Source organism: Barbus barbus, assembly GCF_936440315.1.
Source record: "Barbus barbus genome assembly, chromosome: 12".
In the NCBI taxonomy this organism is placed as follows: Eukaryota; Metazoa; Chordata; class Actinopteri; order Cypriniformes; family Cyprinidae; genus Barbus; species Barbus barbus.
The window spans coordinates 16,927,602-16,950,594 of record NC_136740.1 but is presented as its reverse complement, the minus strand read 5'-3'; the positions used below and the strand labels follow the sequence as shown (position 1 = coordinate 16,950,594).

At 35.9% G+C, this 22,993-nt stretch overlaps 1 protein-coding gene and 1 long non-coding RNA gene across 2 annotated transcripts; both read right to left on the bottom strand.

Moving 5' to 3' along the window:
* LOC306877797 lies at positions 1–3,374 on the bottom strand. Its single transcript, XR_013784902.1, has 4 exons — positions 3,222–3,374; positions 2,535–2,698; positions 1,591–1,683; positions 1–823 (listed from the first exon to the last, which is right to left on the bottom strand). It is a non-coding gene; the product is annotated as an uncharacterized lncRNA (long non-coding RNA).
* A 12,580-nt stretch (positions 3,375–15,954) lies between these two features.
* On the bottom strand, positions 15,955–22,669 carry spaca6 (sperm acrosome associated 6). Its single transcript, XM_079430454.1, has 9 exons — positions 22,423–22,669; positions 21,773–21,859; positions 21,007–21,078; positions 20,717–20,740; positions 19,876–19,953; positions 19,214–19,314; positions 16,810–16,966; positions 16,531–16,711; positions 15,955–16,081 (listed from the first exon to the last, which is right to left on the bottom strand). Exons 1-9 carry the CDS (start codon positions 22,634–22,636, stop codon positions 15,982–15,984), a joined length of 1,014 nt encoding a protein of 337 aa, XP_079286580.1. The 5' UTR covers positions 22,637–22,669; the 3' UTR covers positions 15,955–15,981.
* Between the last annotated feature and the right edge of the window lie 324 nt (positions 22,670–22,993).

Genomic DNA, 22,993 nt, shown 5'->3' with positions numbered 1-22,993 from the left:
AATGTTAACAAAACATTTATTTTTGTTGGAGGCAAAAGTTGGCTGGTAAGTGTAATTTGCAACACTGCAAATTGAAATACTGCAATACAGTAAAACAGTTTTACAAAACACTGCCAATGCACATGAGAAACAAACTTTACAAATACTTTTCAAATTTAAAAGAGCATCCATCTACAAAGTAATGGCGCACCTAAACATGAAACATTTAAATATCAATTGAATTAAAATATATCAAGTAAACGAATAAGCATTTGGCTTTTTACATAATTCAACCCAGTACAAGTCTTAAAAATTCAAAATATTTAAGCCAAAGCGATCAACAATGAAAATTGAAATACTGCAATACTGCAAGTAAAACTCAACACTGCTGTTAAAACAGTATTACAAAGCACTAACACTATGTTATATGTATATGAAATCTTGATAAACAGTAGCAAATGTAAACATAAGAATTTTACTTTTAGAGAATAAGGCTAACTTTTAAACAACACTAAAAGCATCTTAAACTGCCTATACAGTAAGTAGCTTATTCTTCAGGGACTGAACTCTGTTGGTGCACTTTTCACCCAATCCCACAAAGATGTTCTGCACTGCCTCAAATGTGTATTTTAGTCCTTTTGAATACTCAATGTTCAGTGCATAGAGAAGTCCAAAGAGTACCATGAAAGCAGTAGGAAAGTCAGGTAGGTCCTGCATGACCAGTTTCCTCCAGAATGATGCCGAAGTTTAGACATGTCTTTGTTGTCTGTGAGATATCGTCCTCCATGACTTCAAGGATGCACAGTTTCACTCCTCTTGTGTAGGTCTCCTCCAAATCACTGTCCTAAGAATTATATAAATTTAATGAAAAATTGTTGTGCATATGTACAAATATAAAAAAATAAATCAAAGCTCAAACTCTAGCAAAAAAAAACATGGCACTGTGACAAGCAGGACAAGGATAAGAACCATGGGAAAAAACGCACCCTGGCTCGTGACTCACAAAAGAGGCCCGGATGACTAAAAGGATCAGCGACAACAATGCAAGACGAGTGAAGACCAGGCCTGGACTATTTTTGGTATGTTTTATTTATGTGTGTGTTGCTGTCGTCCGTGAGGGGCTGCTGTTTCAATTTTATTTTGTATTTATTTTATATGATCAAAGTTCCGTTTGAACGATCGCTGGTTTCTGACTTCTCCTTCCCTGATCCTTTGTGTTGGAGCTGAACCCCAGGAAGGAGGAGGCAGGAACCCGGCAAATGTTCACAACTTTAATCAACATAATCAAAACAATGTAAATAGTCCAAGCCTTTATCCTTCACTGTCGTCGCTCCTCCTTTTATCAATCCAAAGCTCTTCTGTGAGACAATCGAAACCGGTGCTGCACGCAGGTGAATTGCCTTATCAATCACGCCACCGGCCTTGCACCATTCTCACGGCTCTCAGCCTCGTACTGCTTGCCATAGGCACAGTACGTGTTAACCTGATGTAAATACTTGATGAAAACAAGCCACATGGAAACTGTCAGCACCTTTATTAAATATAACCACACATTTCATAAAATAACAGTGATCAATGAAAATATGACATGAACAAAAGCTAAAAACTTACCAGACAAGTCTTTGATATTGCATCGTGCTCCCTGAGGTACAAGGGGAGATCCCGTAAAGCTGTAGCGTGTCTGTGTGATAGGATGTCTGTTGTCTAGAGGGAGATAAATAATTTTAATTATGATTTACTTCTGCATGAATCCTTAAAGATCGTTTAAAGAGACTTAAAGGGATACTCCACTTTAAAATGAAAATTCTGTCATTATACTCACCCTCATGTTTCAAATCTGTATGAATTTCTTTCTTCTGCTAAACAGAAAGGAAGATATTTAAAAGAATGTCAGTAACTAGACAGTTTTTGGTACCATTGACTTCCATAGTAGGAAAAAAAAATATACTATGGAAGTCAATGGTACCAAAAACTGTCTGGTTACTGACATTCTTCTAAATATCTTCCTTTCTGTTTAGCAGAAGAAAGAAATTCATACAGGTTTGAAACAACATTTCTGCGGATGGTTTAGACAGGTATAGTATTTCATTCAGACTGAAAAATGTGCTGTGTAGCACTTCTAGATACACATAGTTCTGTCTGCATACAAAGGAACAAAGAAGCTAACTTCTCAAGAATTCTGTCAATATCTTCAACATCAGCAGCTTCTACATGTATATCATGCAATGTATCCTCAAAGCATTCTGAAGCAGAATCTAACCAATTATCAGAGTCTGTGCGATCGACAGTTACAACTGATGAACTATAATCACTTATTTTGCATTTTTGGTGATGTTTGCACTTGTGGCTATGAAATGTTACATAGACATTAGTTTTAAAATTACAGTGCAAAAATGGGCATTGCACTGTCTCATTCCTTTTCAGATGTGTACCCAGATGCAAGTTTTTTTCAGTACAAACATTGTGATAATCACATAGGTCACATTTAAATGTAGCTTGTACTGTTGTTTTATCAGAATTTGTGTGGACCCTATATAAATGAGTTTTCAACCCACCTGGTGTTTTGAAAGAGCAGACGCACTCAGGGTACAGGCACAACAATGGTTCACGTCGGCCTGGGCGCCAGTGCTTTAGCCTGTAGTGTCTCAGCAGCAGATTTTGACTGGCACAATTGTATTTACAGTATCTACACTGCATGAAGTTTGCTCTCAAGGTAGATCTGTTTAAGAAAAAAAGAACACAAAGTGAATGATCAGTTTCATAAAAGGCAAATAAATGAATTAACAATGAAATAGACAATGAATTTATACTTATGCTTTTAATTTTTTAGTGTATGACAACTGCTACACAGAGATTTTCAAAAATCATTATCTCTTCAGAACGTTATCAATTAATCTAACTTACTATTGTTGTAGCAATTAATCAGAATTCTTAGCTGCCCTTCAGTACTGTAACGTTATTAGCAGATGGAGAACAATGTAGCCTAATATGGCTTAAGTCAACAGAATGTGCACGACTTCAAAAATATTACTGTGCAGCAAAATCCATCGCAACAAAAGATAAAAACTTAAATATTTCACGTAACGTTGAAATGATTAAAAAATAAAGCTAATTTAAACATTCAGTAATGTTTATAACTTACAAAGTAAAGTTAGCTGCTAGTGGTGTTTCTATTTTTCCAACGAACTAATATCAACTAATTCAGAAGTAAAGTACAACAAAAACTAAATAAAATCACTCACCATATATATTCCTCTGGATTATTATCGCCACGTGCTGCCTTGTCTTTAATAATGATTTTTCTCTGACCGCTTGATGAACACGCCTTGTCTTCTCAAGTTGTTTCTCCCGCATTAAAAAGTGAACGTTGACGTTGACTCACATCAAGGTTGTGCAAAGGTCACGTACTGAGGGGCGTGGTTTGGCCCGATTGGAAAATATAATTTTTATCGTAAAACATGCTGCTAATTATTTTTAAATGTATGTATTATTCAAATGTAACATTTCAATAAAAAAGAACTCATAATTAGGCTAATTGTGTTCTGTTCTGTCTTTGAGGGTATTATGCAAACTAGTGAGATGAGGCGCCCACTAACGAACTTCACAGTAAAAGTCATCCTCCGCCAATTTAATGCTGCCTCACTTAAATTTCCTCCCGCTTTTGAAAGACTTCAGTTCAATTTTGACTTAATTTCCTGTGTGTGTGTGTGTGTGTGTATGTGTGTGATGAAACTAGTATTTATCAGAATTACAATAGCACGTTAAGGCAGCATAATTTCCTGAGTTCACAATATACTGCTGTGCACAATATACTATACAATATATTATAATTTATACAGTGGGCATTATTTAATTAATACTATTATTCACTAATACTTTATTTCCAGACTCAATAAAAAAAAAAAAAAAAATATATATATATATATATATATATATATATATATATATATATATATATATATATAACTATTATTAACACTATTACATTTGGCACAATGAAGTTATTAAAAAAATAACCAAACAACCATTTTTCTTCAATGTCCCATAAACAAATGGTATTAGTATTTGCTAGTGGGAGGGCAGTTCCTAACTTAACTTAATAAGTTGGCCAAATTTTTTTTGGATGAACTTGCAAAACCTTGTTCACAAAACTAAACGTTTTAAGTTTATGGAAAGAAACTTGGTTTAGGTTGAATAAATGTATTAAACATAGTTTTACTGACTTTTTCATAGAAATTTGCTGAGCCAACAAAAAAAAAACAGTAATTTGAACCTTTTTCGAGTTGGATTTTTTACAGTGTAGGAATTATAGGAAATGTAGTTTTGGGGACCGTCTGGGTTTGGTTTATTCTTTGGATGTTATGTATAAAGTTTATTTTTGTGTTTTAGTTTATTTTTGTTATTGCTTTGTTGAATGTAATTTCATATGTTTATACAGTTTATTTATATATATTATATATAATTTTTTTTCCTCTTTGAGGTATGATGCACTAAATTTTGAATTAAGATCTTGTGAAACCCCCTGTAATTATAAAATGGTTTGAGCTGATTTGTTAAAAGGGTTACATTTTCAATGAGTTAGTTCTGGTGAGGGATCCCTGGAGAAACATCTGAGGCCCAGAACTCAGTAAAGTGCTGATATTTCATTTAATTTCTTTAATGTTTTTGACAAATCTGCTGTGGAATGTGATTAGAGGTGACCTTCACTAAAATGTAACAATGTTTAATCATGACAGAAATAAAAACATTCTGAAAATTAAACCATATGTTTGAGAAATTAAGAACAAGAACAGTAAGATGCAATGGTATTAAAGGGATAGATCACCTACAAATGAAAATTCTGTCATTAATTACACACCCTCATGTCGTTACAAACCTGCAAGATCTTCATTCATCTTCATTACAAGAATTAAGATATTTATGAAATCTGAGAGATTTCTGACGCTGCATAGACAGCAACGTAACTACCACGTTCAAGGCCCAGAAAGGTGGTAAGGACATTGTTAAAAAGTCCATGTGACATCCGTGGTTCAACCGTAATTTTATGAAGCTACAAGAATACTTTTTTTGCACAAAGAATACAAACAATGACTTCATTCAATTATTTCTTCTATTACGGGTCAGTCTCCGCCACCATTCATGACAGTACCACAACGCACAAAAAGTATTCTTGCAGCTTCATTACACTACGGTGAACCACTGATGCCACATGGACTATTTTATCGATGTCCTTACTACCTTTCTGGGCTATAAAATATTTCAGTTGCATTGCTGTCTATGCAGGGTCCGAAAGCTCTTGGATTTCATAAAAAATATCTTAATTTGTGTTCTCAAGATGAACGGTGGTCTGACGGGTTTGCAACAATATGAGGGTGAGTAAGGCTTGTATCATAAGGAATAAATGGTCAATGAAAGGAAGTGATTGAGTAAATGTTGACTGTCAGTCTCAGCATGTCAAACTAAAGTTGATTTATTTTCTATTCATCTATGGGGTTTACAGTGTTTGCACTATAGCTGGGTTGCAAAAATGATCACAATAACATTTCCATCACTTGTGTTCATGACTTTCATAAAAATAACAGACTTGCACTTCAATGATGACATCAGCATTTCACTTTGAAGTGGGTGGAGCTACTTAGCCACGTCACAATGCATGAAAGAAGAACAATATGTTAAGTGTTGTTTTAACAATGCGTGATCTGACATTATCGAGTAAATCACAAAAACACGCACAGAGAGTGCACGCAAGTGATTTAGTCTATTACAACAAATTTAGAATCAACACAATTCAATGCATTCTAAATTACAGGCGGCAAAAATGCCTCTTTGTGCCTTTTATTTACATCATTTAATATAAATGTTTCAATGGCAACAACATAAACGTTACTGTACATGTGCACTTTTGTGGCCCAAACTTAACTTCCAATAAACTTCCACAAAGAATCCATTACAACAAAAAAGTCCCTCTAGAGTAGATTATTTCTGACAACAAGCAAAATATGTTTGCTGCGTAAATCATACGGGCTTATTGAAAATGCAAATTCATTCTCTGCCAGCAGAAAGTGTTTTTGGAGAGGCAGAGATAGAGGATTCCCCGGTAACGGCTGTAGACATAGCAGAGCTCCACTTATGAATGCTATTTTATCAGGCATTACAGGCAAAAAATTACATCGAAAATTTTCTAAAGACAGTCGTTTTCCTTCAGAGATACAGTGATATAAAAACACAAGTGCCGTGTTCTGATTTTGAAACGTGCAGTGCTCATGTTTATTCAATAAAGTCAGAAAATCTATTTGAGGCGGTCAGTTTTGATATCGTGGTGGGTCACCAAAAATAAATGTATGGTAAACACATCTCACAGCACAACAACCTGAGCCCAATTACTTTGTAGTCGGTGCCACTAGCCAGACCGATAAACAAACACAGACTGGAAGTTAACTTCGGGCGAGGCGTGTGTGCCTGATGAAGCCGCTTATAGTTAAGCTATATCGCACGAAGAGTGCCATTTTTTTCCTCTCTAGATATTAGCATGATAAAAAATCTAATATTAATTTCATACAAGTTTAAAGTTATCATTAAGTTACTTACGTTTTAGACAAAATATTGCCTGTTTTTGCTTAATTTTCCCAACGAAAATAGTTCCAAACAAAGATCACAGCACTGTTTTGCGTCTCTGAAAAACACACAGTTTTCGCGAACTCCCGAAAAAACAAAATGCATCAATTTATACGGATAAACAATAGATTCCTCAATTGCTCTCCAAGTCAAAGAAGCATCAGCATCAAACCAAACTGCTAAAGGGCGAAGGGAAAAGGCTTGAGCATACAGTCTAAAATTAGGGAAAGAAAGACCTCCATGTAATCTACATCGTTGTAAGGTAGTCAGTTTAATACGAGGACGTTTCCCATCCCATATATACCGTGAAACATGCATCTAGTTTGTTCCAGTAGCCAACCGGTGGAGCGAGAGGAATCATGGAAGAAAAGGAATTGATACATGGGAGTACATTCATTTTATTCACCGATATACGGCCCTGAAAAGAAGTAGGAAGACGAGACCAATTTTCCAAATCTGAGGATACTTTGGCTAGAATACCATTATAGTTTTTAGAGACGATTTCCTGCAGGGAAGGAAAAACATCTATCCCCATGTACTTCAAGTTTTGAACCAATGGAATAGATACAGAAAGGGGCATGGAATCAATTTTAGAATTGAGGGGAAGTAACCATGACTTACTCCAATAAATTTTAAACCCTGAGAGAGATCCAAAATGGTCAAATAAATTCAGCACATGAGGAATAGAATGTGACCGCTTCTCCAAAAACAATAAGATATCATCAGCAAACAAAGAAATATGATGATGAGTATTCCGTATATTTATGGGAGAAATAGTTTCAGATTGTTGGACCGCTTGTGCTAAGGGTTCCAAGGATAGGGCAAATAACAGAAGAGACAGCGGGCAACCCTGATGAGTACCTCGATGTATAAAGAATGGGTTAGAGCGAACAGCACCTGTGAGAACAGTGGCTGCTGGATTGGCATACAGAACTTTTATCATATTTATGAAACTCGATCCTAGACCCAGATGCTGAACTGCCCATAAATAGGAGGACAAGGAGAGGACAAACTATTCTTTGAATTAATAATATGATATAACCTGCGTAAATTATCCGAAGCTGAGCGGGATTTAATGAATCCTGTTTGGTCATGATGAACTAGCTTATTCATAAGTTTCTCTAGACGACGAGATAGTACTTTAGCATATAATTTAACATCAGTCCCTATCAAAGAAAGTGGCCGGTAACTAGAACAGGAAGTCAGATCTTTCTTTTTTTAACAAGAGAGAAATAATAGCTAAATTAATGGATGGGTGAAATGAGCCTTGAGTAACTGAAAAATGTATCATATCTAATACAATTAGATTGGAATGCCATCAATGCCTGGGGATTTCCCCTTGTTCATAGATTGAATAGCTGACTCCAGCTCCTCAAGAGAGATCGGATCAGCCAGGTATTCCGAGTCCGAATCTGACAGCCTAGGTAAATCAAGTTTGGACAGAAAAGATGCAAAAGAGTCAGGGTCACCATTAGTGGAAGTATAGAGATTAGAGTAAAAAGAGTGAAAGGCGATATTAATGTCTTTTGGGTCTGCCATAATGAGCCCAGATTGGGATTTCACAGCTGAAATATTAGCAAACTTTTCATTGTCGCGTAATCTTAGGGCTAAGTGGCTTGGTCTACTCCCTTGAAAATAGTAATTCTGCCTGGATCTTTGAATCAGGAATTCTGCCCTGTATCTCAGTAATGAATTGAGTTTGGACCTAACCGCCATGATGTTACTGAGTGTATTGTCTGAGAAACAACACTGATTATCTCTAGTCAGATTCTGAAGCTGTGATTCCAGTTCAACTATCTTTTTGTGTCGTTTTTTCTGAAGGAAAGAGGCATATGAAATTTAGTTATTCCTTATAAATCCTTTAACTGCATTCCAAAGTGTTCGAGGATCATCCACTGAACCTTGGTTAATTTCAATGAACTCAGCAAATTTATTTCTGAATTGACTGCAAAAGTTTTCATCCTGTAACAATTTATGGTTAAATCGCCATCTATTGGCACGAGATGGCCGAGGGATCAAAGATAATTGCACAAATTTCCATCATGATCTGACAGAGATAAGGAACAGATATCGGCATCACGAACAGCTGAAGATAAAGAAGTAGAAATGAAAATATAGTCAATTCGTGAATAGGATTTATGAGTAGCAGAAAAGAAAGTGAAAGACTTAGTAGAAGGGTTTAATAAACGCCAACTGTCCACCAACGAGGATGAGGTTACACATTGCCGAAGTTTGTCAGAACACAAAGCTTGAGAGTGTGATTCCTTTGGACCAGATCTATCTAGTATATGCGACATTACAGAATTCGTATCTGCACCCAATACAATTTCGAAATCCGAAAACTTCAAGAGATAGGTTGACAAAACAGAAAAAAGTAAGGTCATGAGTACAAGGGGCATAAACTGAGAGAAATACAATATTCTCCACTTTTGTTTTTATATGTGTTATTCTACCATTTGTATCACAACCTTTCTCTAAAATAGTAATATTTAAAGTCCTCCGCACCAATATTAGGACACCCTTGTGTTTTCGTATCCGAAGATGAGTGAGATACCACTTCATAAAACTTATTACACCTGCGTATATCCTCCTATTTCAAATGGGATTCTTGAACTAACACTATATCAATCTTTCTTCTTTGCAAAAAATCCTGAAAACCTGTACGTTTGTGAGGGCCATTTAGCCCATTAATATTACAACTCACAACCGTTACCATTCAAAAAACAAACACATTCCCATGAACTATGGCAGATCAAACCAAAAACAAACCTTGATCTGCCAGCACCCCTTAATATTGTCCGTGGCGTCAACAAAAACCTGCACATTACTGTAGCACCAACATTTGGCCCCATAGTCACATATTGACTAGGTAGTATGTCTATTTAAAAAAAAAAAAATAAAAAAAAAAGAGAAGAGAGATAAAGAATACAACTAAAAGAAATAAAATATCATAATCAGTAAGCAATACTGGTTGCACAGTGAACTATGAATTAAGAAGTGAACATTAAAGTGAATAGTAAAAGACACAGTCACCCAACCATTTAGAGCATCTCTTCTCCGATTAGACAGCAAATGTCCAGCTGGAGTTCACTGAGAATTGGTGGATGAAAGGGATCTGAGAAAATCTCTTGCTTCTTCTGGGGAGTGTAGGATTTTAGGTTCACCTTGATTGAAAATGACCTTCAGCATTGCAGGAAAAAGGCAATCTCTCATCTCCTTCCTAATTGGCGCAAATGCATTTTTTTTTTGCGATGACCGGAGAAAAATCTGGAAAGAAAGACAGCATTCCTCCGTCTGAAGTTTTCACCAGGGTATGAAGTCTGGCGGCCCGCAGAATGAGCTCCCTGTCCGTGTACCGCAGCAGTTTAAAGATGAAAACCCATGGTTTAGCGCGATCTAAGGAGAGCCTTGTGTACACGCGATGTGCTCACTCCACTTCAATCTCTTTGCCCGCCAGAGACAGGAGCCACATCGGTAGAGATCTTTTCAAAAAGCCCATAGGGTCGTCCTTTTCAGAACCTTCAGGCAATCCAACCAGACGCAGATTGCTGCGCCTATTGCGATCCTATAAGTCCACAACCTGTTGCTCGAGCGCGGCTACTCGCCTATCATGATCTGCAACAACATTCTTTTGTTCTCTCATCTCCCCTGTAAGAAGATCCAGTTTAGAGCATAGCGACTGAACAACTGACATGTGAGAAGTGAACTCGTTCCGCATCAACGTCAACTCGGTTCTTAGAATGTCCTCAAAGTGTGTAACAGTGTTCGCCATCTTGTCCATCATATCGCTCGCGGTCGGTGGCTTGGATTTCTTCTTAATCGGAGAAGCCGATGGAGACAACTCCTGCTGTTTACGACTGCATGCCATCAGGTAAAGCACCACCAATGAATAAAACAAAACGAAAAAATCAGCAAAAAGAGGCCAAACGTACGGAGCTCAACTCGAGTGCGACTAGGTTCATGAGCATGTCACGTGACTCTCGTGACTTTAACTTCTACCTGTCACGGAACACTAAGGGAGCACCGTGGAAAGAACAAGGTCTGGGTCCAAATGCAGGTAAGAATACGTTTAAAAAACAAAAAGGCCAACAAGGCAAAAAAAACAAAACAGGTTAAGGTATGGGATACATAAAACGGCAACACAGTGCATGTATCCCCAGAGTTAAACAGCAACTACAACAAATAATTAAGGCAGACAGAGTAGCGGGAGTGTGGTGTATAAATAGTCCATGACAATGGGAAACAGCTGAGGGTGTAATAAGTGACAGGTGTGTGGAGTTTGGGGAATGGAGTCCGGGAGATGGTGATCTCTGGTGGTGAGAGGAAGAAATGCAGGGCCCGGACTCATGACACTACCAAAGTCTTTTCTGGTAAGATATCTGTACTTGATGCTGCCTTCACGTGCTATCCGAAATGTCCTATTTCCCACTTATGAAGTCGTGATTACGAGCTTGGAAAGAATAAAATGTAGCATCCCATTGGTTGACAATATATAAACACCGCGTTATACATGCAGTTTGCTGACAATTCTGGAATTTCAGTCAAATACATGCTTATTTCACTGCTTATAAAACATACAATATATTTTGATTGATCGTACATATCTAGCCTATAAATACACTACTTTAGCGACAAGACAAAAGGGATGTAGTTGTTGTGAGAACAGCATCGACAGCAGCAATGGTTGTCCCCTCCACCATGTTTAAAGTTTATGACCCGCTCAACCAGGAAACTCTGGTATCAAATATTGTTTCCGAATTTGCCAGCAGTAAATAAGACTTGAGAGGCCATTCACATCCAATTTCCGATTAGGAAACTCGTATTTACGATAATTCTGATAGCATGTGAAGGCAGCATAATTTTTTTTTCCAAGACAGATAAAACACATAGAAGCAAGTGTCTTGAATGAGTGTTAAACATCATAACTTGACTACAGCAAGAACACCATAGGTTTAAAGGCAAGGTCACAACTGTGAAATTTCACTGACAAAAAAGGTCCACTGTCTACTTTCAATACTTTCAATAATGCAAGTTACTTTTAAACTAAGCAGGATTTTGTTGGTCAATGTGACAAATTTTCATGAAAAGCTTGAACCCAATACAAATTTTCTTGGGGAAATATTTTGTCTTTAAGCAAAATTCATCGGATTGATGTGAATTTTCGCTGACAAACAGTAAACGTAGGTGTGGTCAGATAGTAAAATTGTTTTGGCAAAAAAAGTCCACTGTCAATAGTGTAGACATATATGAAGCACAAGTCATATTCAAACCAAGCAGCTTTCTGTTGGTGAATGCAGAAAATTCAAGAGGCCAACTTGAACACAAATGGAATCTGCATGGGGAAGTTATTGCCTTTATGGGAAACTCCTGAATGCATGGATTCTGATTGAAATGACTGGACATTTGAAAATTTTCAGAGCAACGGACCGTGAAATTCCAGTAATAGACCTGCCCTGTATCATTCTTACTCATTCAACACTGAGAGGTTAATAAATGGTCACTACTGACATCAGCCAGTGATTTTCCAACCAGTGGTTTCTGTTTTTAGTCATGTTTTATTTGGCCAGATAACGATTGGCACTGATATAAAGATGCAATGACTTAAACACGCAACACTCATCGTGATTACGCTTGAGAAAAATGAAGAAACCTCTTTCTGTTACTGGTAGTCAACCCATGGCAAAAATTACGTTTCGCCCTTGACAAATGTTTGCAATTATTCAGATCCTGCCCACCCTGTCTCTTTTCCCTTTCTTGCGTCAGAGGGTCGACAGACCCAGACCGCACATCTGGGATTGATTAAAAGAGGAAACAGATTTCTGTGAGTAAGAGGTGCTGTATTGGCCTCATACAGTGAATTCATCTAGCTGTCATTTCTGTTTCACTTCTCACACACTGATCGTGCCACAACAAAGCTAGACCACAATAGCAACCACAAATGATTCAGCTTCATTGACAAACTGAATGTCATCACTGGAACCACCACCGTTTACTGTGCTGATACTTGTACATGCAAACAACTACAACAAATATTAAATGATAGTGTGATCCTCTACTTAGGTTTTAGTTGGTTGTTGCTTAATTTAATTTTAATTAATTAATTTTTTGCTTAATTCAGGACACAAAGTTGTAATACAGACAAAAGTGAAAAATCATAATTTACCCTCATGTCATTCCAAACCGGAATTACTTTTTGACACAAAAGAAGATATTTAGAAAAATGTCTCAGTGTTTTTCATTCATATGTGTATTCACAAAAACATCTAAAACATTGTTCAGAATAACTACTTCTTTTTCTTCTTTTTCATGAAGGAAAATGAGTAAATGAGAATCTTTTTTACACTTACAATATTTTAAACATTTAAAATAAAATAATAAATAACATTTTATATTACAAGAAAATAACGTAATAATCAACAATTAATCCTGTGTGCTATAATAAATACAATATAAATTAAACAAAGGATAAAAATATCATAGTATAAGTAATATAGTTATGTACATCATTTAACTTATTTAAGCATCATTTTAAGAAATGGCTTCTTCATAACCAACAATGTGAACATAATGTTGTTTATTTATCTTGACAAGCTGCTTTTTATATTTAGTTTTTTATTACTTATTTCTTTATTTTTATTGTATTGTCATTTTGTTGTAATATCTGCTTATGATCCTTGATGGTCGTTGGGACTTTATGTCTTAAGAGACACCTTTTAGCTTTTTGACATTTGCATATAATTCACAGACCTGGCCCCACATTCTATCTTTATATGGGTGCTAAATTGCCAATGGTTGTCCCTCCACTGTCAAAAAGATGCTAAACAGACAGATCTGTTCTCTCCATGGGACTTCAAACACATTCCAGAGAACTACATGACCCTCGATACCAGACACCAGCGGCCTGGCTGACCAGTGGACTACCTCCACGATTACAACACACATAACACACACACATAGAGACATTTCCTTTATTCAGACCATAATTAATCAGTTACAAGGGTATCTGGTATATGCATGTGTTGTTTGTATGTTTCCTTATTATATAAGCCTAGTGACCATCGTTATTTGTATTAGTAAGCTCTAAACACTCATATTCAGGTGTATGAATGTATCTCTGGTTTAATATCTTCTAGATGTCTCTTTCTTGATATCAAAATGATCTGCTCTTTATTTCTCAAACAATGATGTACACTATGTGAAATGCATCATACTATGTTTACTGTACTGTGGGAAGAATTACACCGATTGAGCAGAACAGTCATAAAACATGCAAATGAGGTGTCAAGTGGGACAAAGAAACACTTTCCCGCTAAAACTATGTGCCTTGTTATTGGTCAAACGAACCAAAAATGGGTGTTACAGGGAAACCAGATAAAACTTCTCCCACACCCAAAAGGTGAGGTCTTCTTCTCTTTTACTTTCGGTGCCCTGGAGACACACATATCACCTTGAAAATCTCACGACTCCCCTTTCGGGGGGAATCTGAGCTTCTGGCAGTTTTAAGTCCAGTAACTTTGGCGATTCACTTCGGACAAATCAACCCGTGGCTGGAATGACGAAGCTTTCACTCATAAAGGAATTCATCAGGAATCTACGCATTATACATGCAGCAGGACACTTTACTCAGCATCAACAAACCACTGCAAGTAACCGCTTGTTAACTATTTAGATGCGATTCTAGGCTTCGGCCCCTCTTAATTAAGGTGATGTGATTCTCTGATGGTTCTAACAGGTAGTGTTTAATCCGAACAAATCATTTTATTGTACTATTAACGCTACAGTTAATTCCTGAAGATGAATATATAATTGATAACAGCCCGTTATGACTGATTATGTTCATCTCACTTGAGCAAATTTGTTACATTGTATTTATAATTTTTGGTTGAATTTCGTTGTTATTGTTTTTCTATTTTGTTTCTTTTCTTCCTCTAGTTTTTTTCTTACCTAATAACATCTGGCAAAGGGACTACCTTATGAAAACTAGCCTTCGGGCTAATTTGGGTACATTTACATTCATGAATGTTGATTAATGCACACTGTCCCTTTTTTGTGAAAAAAAAAAAAAACCCCAAAAAATAGCAAAACAAGACCATGACTTCTCAGGTGGTTTGCAGTATATATAATATCTAGTTTTTGCCAAACAATTTTGTTTAAATTCTATTTTTGTATATTTTGATCAATATGCAATGATATTTTTGCCGGCAGTTTGTCAGATTGTTTGATTTCACAGGATTGGCTGTTCCTATATAGATGATTCTTTTTACTTCAACTGACATCCAATTACAGACACACTCTGCTGGATTCCAGCAGTGTTTTAAAAACATTTTTGTCTCCACAGTCATTTCATGTTGATTGTCATCAAACATTTTGACAGTTTTTTTAATAACTTTGGAAAGAACAGTCCTCATTAATGTCTCTGAAGAGATGACTAAGTTTCCATTTCACATCTGATAGTTAGGATAGTTTAGTTTTCGCAAGGAATAATCCCAAATCTGCCTTTTTTCACATTCAGAACTTTGTAATGATTCCATCAAAAGGAAGAATAAAAGAATAGAAGTCTTGTAAAACAACATTTATACCTACATCATATAATTCTGTCTAAATGTATTTGTTCCATCATACAAGTACTGATTATTATAGTCCAATTGAGACTTTTCCTGAGGATGTCTGGCGGTTTTGTCGTTTGATGCTCATTTTAACAGCCAGTGAATAAAGTAGCACTTTTTTAAAACTGTAAATAAAACTGTCCATTTTGGGTGGTTTCTCATAACAGTCATGACCTCAGCACTGAGTTGGCAGACATCATCTTATCTCAGGGCAGATAAGTAGAGGTAAAGAGGTGCCAAATGAGACGAGAAGTAGAAATATGACCAGTTGTGACAATAGTGATCAACAAAATTCCTCCCTAAAAACCTACTTATTTAAATGTATTCAGAATTTATGGAAAAATACTTTAGGTCTTTAAATCTTAAGCCCTGTGATAAAATCCAGAAATTGTAAAACAATTGCAACTCTAAAATACACATTGTCCTAACAAACCTTATGGAAAATTGCAATGCTGTATAATGAAGTATTTCCCTCGCCCAGTTTGGACCTAATGGGTTGTTGGGACAACAGCAGCAAAACACTGAGTAAAGACTGTAAACGGAGTAACGCCTTGAGTCACGTCTGGCTATATTTAGTAGTATAAAGGAGGCTTTATAACTTGATGTAGTGGCACAGCCTCACTCATAAACTCAGATTCACTGGCTCTCCCATGTTCTCCTACTCATTTTTAAAAGCTGACTTCTATATAATAATATTTCAATAATTACTAAACCAAAATCAAATAGAAATGCCTTACCGGTGAAACAAGTTGTTCCTTAATATTTTATTGTGTTTCTCTTGTTAGCAGTGAATCAAATATTTATTTTTTTCTGTGAGTTTTGTTTCCTGGGCTGGACCAGACTCATTGTTCCCAATCTGATAAGATAACCAATGTAGTGCCCTGTGGACAAGGAGATATCAAATAAAACGGTATTGAATCGTTAAACTTGGAAAAAACATGTCCAGGTCAAATTTCACACCCAAATTCAAGAGATTTTTTAGGATTCTTTTTTGCATTGTGATGCATTATTGTAATGCATGTTTTCCCCAACTGAAATTTGTGAGGTAACTGCATAAATAAATAATAAAAAAAAAAAAAAAAAAAATATATATATATATATATATATATTATTTGTTTACCAGTGAAACCAACATGAACATGCAAATATGTTATTAACAAATTATAAATATTAATTCAAAAGCTCATGGGTACTCAGGGGTAATATTTTAGGTCAAAGGGGTTTAGCAGACGAAAAAGTTTGGGAATCCCTGCTATATTCTCATGTTCAAACCACATCAAACAGGAATTACACAGAATAATTACACCAAAAAAATAAAGATTTTTTTTACCCTAGACTAAGGAAGACCAGCAGAAGCATTGCAGTCAGACAGGTGGTGACAAGGGCAGGACTGGGCAGCCATAAGGTGAATGGATCTGTAGGGGACAGGGGAGGGAACTGGCCTCCTGGGAGGAGAGCCTGTTCAAAAACATCCTGCAGTTCTGCATGGCCTATCTGTGCCATAGGGACTACTGAGGTGAAAATCACAGACATTTGGTATATATAGAGAGTGGTCAATACTAGCAACAGCACAGGAATGTAATTATATTTCATAGATGTGAGTGGTCACCTGTGAGGTAGTAGTAGACACGGACGAGTGAGTGCTCCTGAGAGAATATTTCACACTGGTAGGTGCCTGAGTGCTCTGGCCGGGCAGAGGGAATGAAGTAAAGTGGATCCACTCCAACCGTGACCTCGTCAAACCGATCCATCAACATCGTTTTCTCCTGTATGTCAAGGTCAGTGGATGTAAGTATAGAAAGAGTTGGAAGGAAAGGCTTAGAAATTCTGATCTTAAAGGAACTGTCACATTCAACTCTAAATTCAAATATGCATCAAATACTGTGGGAAATATACCATAATTATATATTCAAATTATATATAGATACAGTATATATATATATATATATATATAAATAAATAAAATAAATATATATATATGTATATGTATGTACATATACTATATGTATATGTACATACATATACATATATACATAAACACACAGAAGGCTGTGAAAATTAATATGCATTGTTAATCCTTTTGATCTTTTATTTTTAAAAATCACAAAAATCTAAGCTTTCATTGGAGAATAAGAATTTAAAATGGGGGGAAATATAATTATGAAATAAATGTTGTTTTTCCTCAAATACATGTTGGACACAATTACTGGTACCCCTTAGAAATTCTTATGAGTAAAATATGTCTGACATATATCTAAAAGATTATGAACATTATCCAGCCATGGCTTCCTATTTCACAGAAATATAAATAGGAGGGACAACAAAGGCCAAATCCCAAATTAATCACCCATCACAATGAGAAAAACCAAAGAATATATTTCTGATGTATAGAAAAAGATAATTGAGCTTCAGAAAGTGGCTTACGAAAAGAGCTAGAGCAGTGAAATTCCTATTTCCACCATCAGGGCAATAGTTAACAAGTTCCAATCAACAGAAAATGTTATGAATCTGCCTGGAAGAGGACAGGTGTCTATATCGTTCTGCCAAAGACTCTTCAAGGATCACAGCTGGAGAATTGCAGAAAAAGGTTGAGTTTTGGGGTCAGAAACCTTTTAAAAAATTATCAAACAGCACCTGAATCACCACATGTTGTTTGGGAGGGCTTCAAGAAAAAAGATCAAGAAAAGAATAATGCTATCCATTAGGCCACAACTGCCCATGGTCAGATGGAACTAAAAAAATAGCTTTTAAGCAGCAAACACTCAAGATGGTTTTGGTGAACGCAGGGATAAAAAGTATCCCATGTGTAGAATGAAATATACAGCTGTATTTTTTATGTTGTGGTTCTATATTTCTGCTGGAGGTCCTTGACATCTTGTTTAGACACATGGCATCATGGATTCTATCAAATACCAACAGATAAAAAATCAATAAGTGACTGACTCTGTTAGAAATCTGATAATGGGCCATGTTTGGATCTTCCAGCCGTACAATAATCCAAACACAAACCTCAAAAACAACACAAAAATGGGTCCCTGAGCACAAAACCAAGCTTCTGCTATGGCCATTCCAGTCCTCTGACCTGAACCCTGTAGAAAATGAGTGGGGTGAACTGAAGAGAAGCACCAACACAGAGCCGGGAATCTGAAGGATCTGGAGTGATTCTGGATGAAGGAATGGTCTCTGATCTCTTGTCAGGTGTTCTCTGGAGGTTTCAAAAAGTGTTGAATAAAAGGGTACCGTTAATTGTGTCCGATGTGTATTAGAGAAAAACATGTATTTCATAATGATATTTCCCCCCATTTTAAATTCTTAATCTCCAATGAAAGGTTAGATTTTTTAAATAATATATCAAAAGCAGTAACAATGCAGATTTATTTCCAAAGCCTTCTTTGATCATATTTATCAAGGGTACCAACAATTCTGACCACGTGTGTGTGTGTATTTATTTATTGAAATGGCAGTAAACACTAATTTTGTTTGCATAAAAATATTACAAATGACAAATATTGCAACATTCCTCTCTAATTTTGATACATTCTGCAGGAAACATATTGAACATACAAAACATATTTGTCTGTATTTAAATAAAAAAAGATGAATGAATGAATGAGTGAATGAATGAATATTCATTAAAGCTGCAGGAAACATACCATAATTTTATCTGAATGAATGAATTAATAAAACTTCACTAAAACAGCAAGAAACATACTGTAATTTTGTTTGCATAAAACAATAAAATAGGTAATATATTGCTGTATTTCTCTCAGATTTCGGTCAGTTCTGCAATAAATGGGCTTCAATTTTGTGCTTTACGGTCCTATAATTTTGTCTGATTAAAAAATTATAAAAACAAGATGAATGAATGACTGAATTAATTAATAAATAAATAATATTCATTGAAACTGCCAAAGTGTGCTGAATTCTATTATTATTATTATTATCATTATTATTATTAGTTTTGCTCATAACCTATGTTAGCTATTTATGGTTTAAAGCGATTTTCTCATCACCATTGCATATCTCCAGACTATCTCTGCATCTGTGGGAAGCAGGAAAGGGACCTTACACCACATCTTAGTCCTGTTATTCTCATATACTTTGATTTCCTTCACTGTAAAAGCACATACACCACACACACACACACACACACACACACACAAACACAGCAATACATTAGACGCAGATCTGTAACACTTCACCTTGCAATTGAATGCCTTTTGTCAACAGAAGAACAGAGGCAGCACAGTCTGCCCACCATTCACCTAATTATAATATTTATGCAGAGCCTCTGGTGAGAGCAGCCAAGGAAACGATACGCTCAGCAATAATTGTAGCTGTGCTGAGTGGAAATGAATACCACAGTGTGTGGGAGAAGGCCTGCCATCTTAGGTGACCCACAGGGCTATCTGTGCGAAATTATATTATGTGTAAAAGTGTGTCAAGGCCCAAGGTTTCGTTTAACAACTTTGCTGTGCTCCTAAGTAGAGTTAAAAGCTGTAGATGTTTGCGCTGCGTAAATGCTGTTACATAATTACAGAGGTGGTTCTGTCAGGTTGAGTTATAACATATCCATCATGTCAAGTGTGGAGAGAGTGGGGGACTGCATAGAATTACATATCATAATATATTGAACAGACCGACTGCACACATGTAAAGGAGCCTGTCAACTCACCAGGACAATCCAGCGGGAACTCACAGGAGTCGTACTGACAGGTTATGCAGTTATAAACAGCACCTTGAACCTGGAAACCTAAACAATATAAGTCCGGAAAAATTCAAATATTTTTTTTTAAATAAATAAATAATTAAAATAAAATAATTAAATTGTATTTAACAAGTTTTATGATTTCAATTAATTGACATTAAATTAATGATTTCAATTAATTGACAATTGACTAAAGCTTAATTTAACCATTAAACTCTATCAATTTAAATAAAAACATTTTCTTTGAACTTTTCCATGAACGCACTAGTTAAAAAAACATTGTTCTGATAAACAAATAAAGAAAAGATGGAACCTATAAATTTCTGCAAGAACCCTAAAGCCATTGGTATGTACAGTAACACCATCATAAGGGAAATGGTTTGCAGTCACTTATAATATATATAGGCCTGGTTTCACAGACGGGGCTTAGACTAAACCAGGATTAGATCATAGATCAATTAGGACATTTAAGCAATTTTTATAAACATGCTTAGAAAAAAAATAATTACTGGTGTGCATTTTGAGACAAAACAAAGGAACTGATTAACACTGATAAAGGCACTGTAAGTTTCTTTCAGTTGAAACAGCTCAGAATTATATTTTAGTCTAGGACTAGGCTTAAGCCTTGTCTGTGAAACCGGGGGATAGAGTTTCTGGAGTACTCAATAGGACATTTGAGGTACCTTAAAAATGCCTAAAGGTTCTTCAGAGATTTCAGTGTAACAATCTGAAGACCTTAAATTACATAACAAGCACTTTTTTGGTTCATCATGAGGGTCATGACATATATACTGTAAGTGTTACTCACCACATGGAGGGAAGCATCCAGAGTCTGCAGAAAACGATACAAAACATATTTTAGATACTGCAATATCCATGTGAAAGGTGTGTACAATTTAATAGTCGATAATACTGAGGTGGCTGGGTGCATTGAGTTTTAGAGCGGGAGAACTTGCTATGATTTAAGAGAGAAATAAGCGAAAATTGTGATGAAACTTATAAGGAAAAGTGAGAGCTGCAGTATTGAAGATGAAGGCTCAGGTCCAGTTTTTCATGGTTTACCAAGCAAAATAAATGAAGTGATAATGTAAGTCTCACCTCTGGGCAGCCTTGAGGCTGCAGCAATGAAATTGTTTGCTGCTGCCTGTAGCCTGAACTCATATACTGTATCTGAAAGAAGGGAGGAGAGGGGAGAAGGACAGAAGGACAGAGCTATTTATCTCAATTTCAGTCAAAGTGTGTATGTCAAAGATTACATGTCTGTTTCTATCTGGATCTCTCTCTGATATTTCATGCCAGTCCCAGTCTGTCTTTTTTGCTTTCCTCAGTTTGAGGGAAAAATCGGCTCCACAATTAAATTACTGAATGATTAGAAATGACCTAAAGTAAACTGTTCTTGTTGAAAAGAAATAATGTGTGGGGGGGGGCTCCAGTTGTATGGTCTCTGATGATCAAATTTATAATTTCCAAGGGATAAACAATTTGTCTATTCTACTTGCAAACCACTAGAACAGACAGATTTACTGCTTTACAACAACCAGCATCTCATAAACACTCTGTGTTTCTGGGTGCGATGAGTGTAGACAATCATTTCGCATTTGTACATATCACTTCTCAGTAAACATTATGTAAGTCTCTAGGTGTTCCCTTTGGAATCTAAGTATTGTTGGAGTTCACTGATAAAGGATCCTCACGCTTACTATTTCCATAGAATTATGTCTGAAAGGAAATATTTACTACTCTGCAGACTCAGGGTAAATCCTTTCAAATTATGGCCTAATGAATTGTCACAGGTCCAGTCCCAAACAAACACAGTTGGTCTATTACTTGATTGCTGAAACTGGTAATTAGATAAATATGTTACCATTATTTTTCTGCTGGTCAAATTCCTCCACTATTGGCATAATTTCAGCCATCAAGATATTCTTCAGCATCAAGTCATAGCCTCTCCCTGTGAAAGATATACAAAAACATTAGCTATGCAAGAAATTGTACCAATTCTGAACACACTATAAATAACGTTAAGATTAATTGCAGCCTTAATTTGTACAGTAAAAATGAAAGTGAAGCAACGAAAATCGTTTAATGCACGTTTCTGTCTACTTTAATTACTAAATAGTTGACAGACATGTCAGAAAATGAATGTTTAACAGAATGACATATTTAAGCATGCGTAGGCCTAATGATGAAAGGTATGTAGAGTATATAGTGTGGGGGAAATGCTAATGTGATAACTTCTGAACGATTAGCTACATTTTTATAAGAAGTAGCCAGCTAAGTTACAGCGTTTTGTTGCAAAGCAACGTTATATTCCAGCGGAAGGATAGCTTTGTACTTACTGAAACATCGTTTTAATATAATTTAGGTTATTAATATTGTTATGCTAAAGTGCCCATTTATTAGAAGCTAGATACTCGAGACCGTACTACATAGTCATTACAACAGCTTCTCGTACCGTATAGGACCATTGTTTATTAGCATAACACCAATAATATGTCCTTTCTTAATTCTTACCTACTTTTCCTGCTTCAATTACTCTCGATTCATTGTTGAATATGTGATTGAGTGTTACGAAACAAGAGTCTATATTCCTTATATTGTATTCGGTGAGAATATGGCCCCAGCACAAACGAAGACTGTCATCATCATCAATAAAGCACTGATAACAATTCGAAACCGTGTTAATCACCGAGCTGAAAAGCAACAGTTTTACGATCATCGCAAACATTTTTGCTATTCCTGGACCTGTTGTATTATTCCTCAACCTGTTTGAAAATAAACATCTTTTGACAATTCTGTTTAAGGATTAGATCGTCGTGACGATATGATTAGCACATGGGCACATTATAATATTTCTTACAAAAGTGTACATTTTCATTTGACAAGAATGAAAAAGCGTCTTTGGCAATACACATAATTGTAGTGGTGATCTTATGTAGGCCTACTCATTTCTTGTGTTACAATTAACATATCTCAAAACTTATAAACGAATGGCAAAACTCTACATTTCTCTAGTTCATTGTAAAATGTATATAGTTAAGCTCATTTTCATTCCTGTCAAAATGTATATATGACAATACCCAGA

Coding starts and splice junctions, on each gene's coding strand:
- spaca6 (XM_079430454.1), bottom strand. CDS start 22,636: ATGTTTGCGATGATCGTAAAACTGTTGCTTTTCAGCTCGGTGATTAAC. Junction 21,079..21,772: donor TGACCAGCAGAAAAATAATG/GTAACATATTTA, acceptor CCCTTCTTTCAG/ATACAGTATATGAGTTCAGG. Junction 20,741..21,006: donor AGCCTCAAGGCTGCCCAGAG/GTGAGACTTACA, acceptor CGTTTTCTGCAG/ACTCTGGATGCTTCCCTCCA.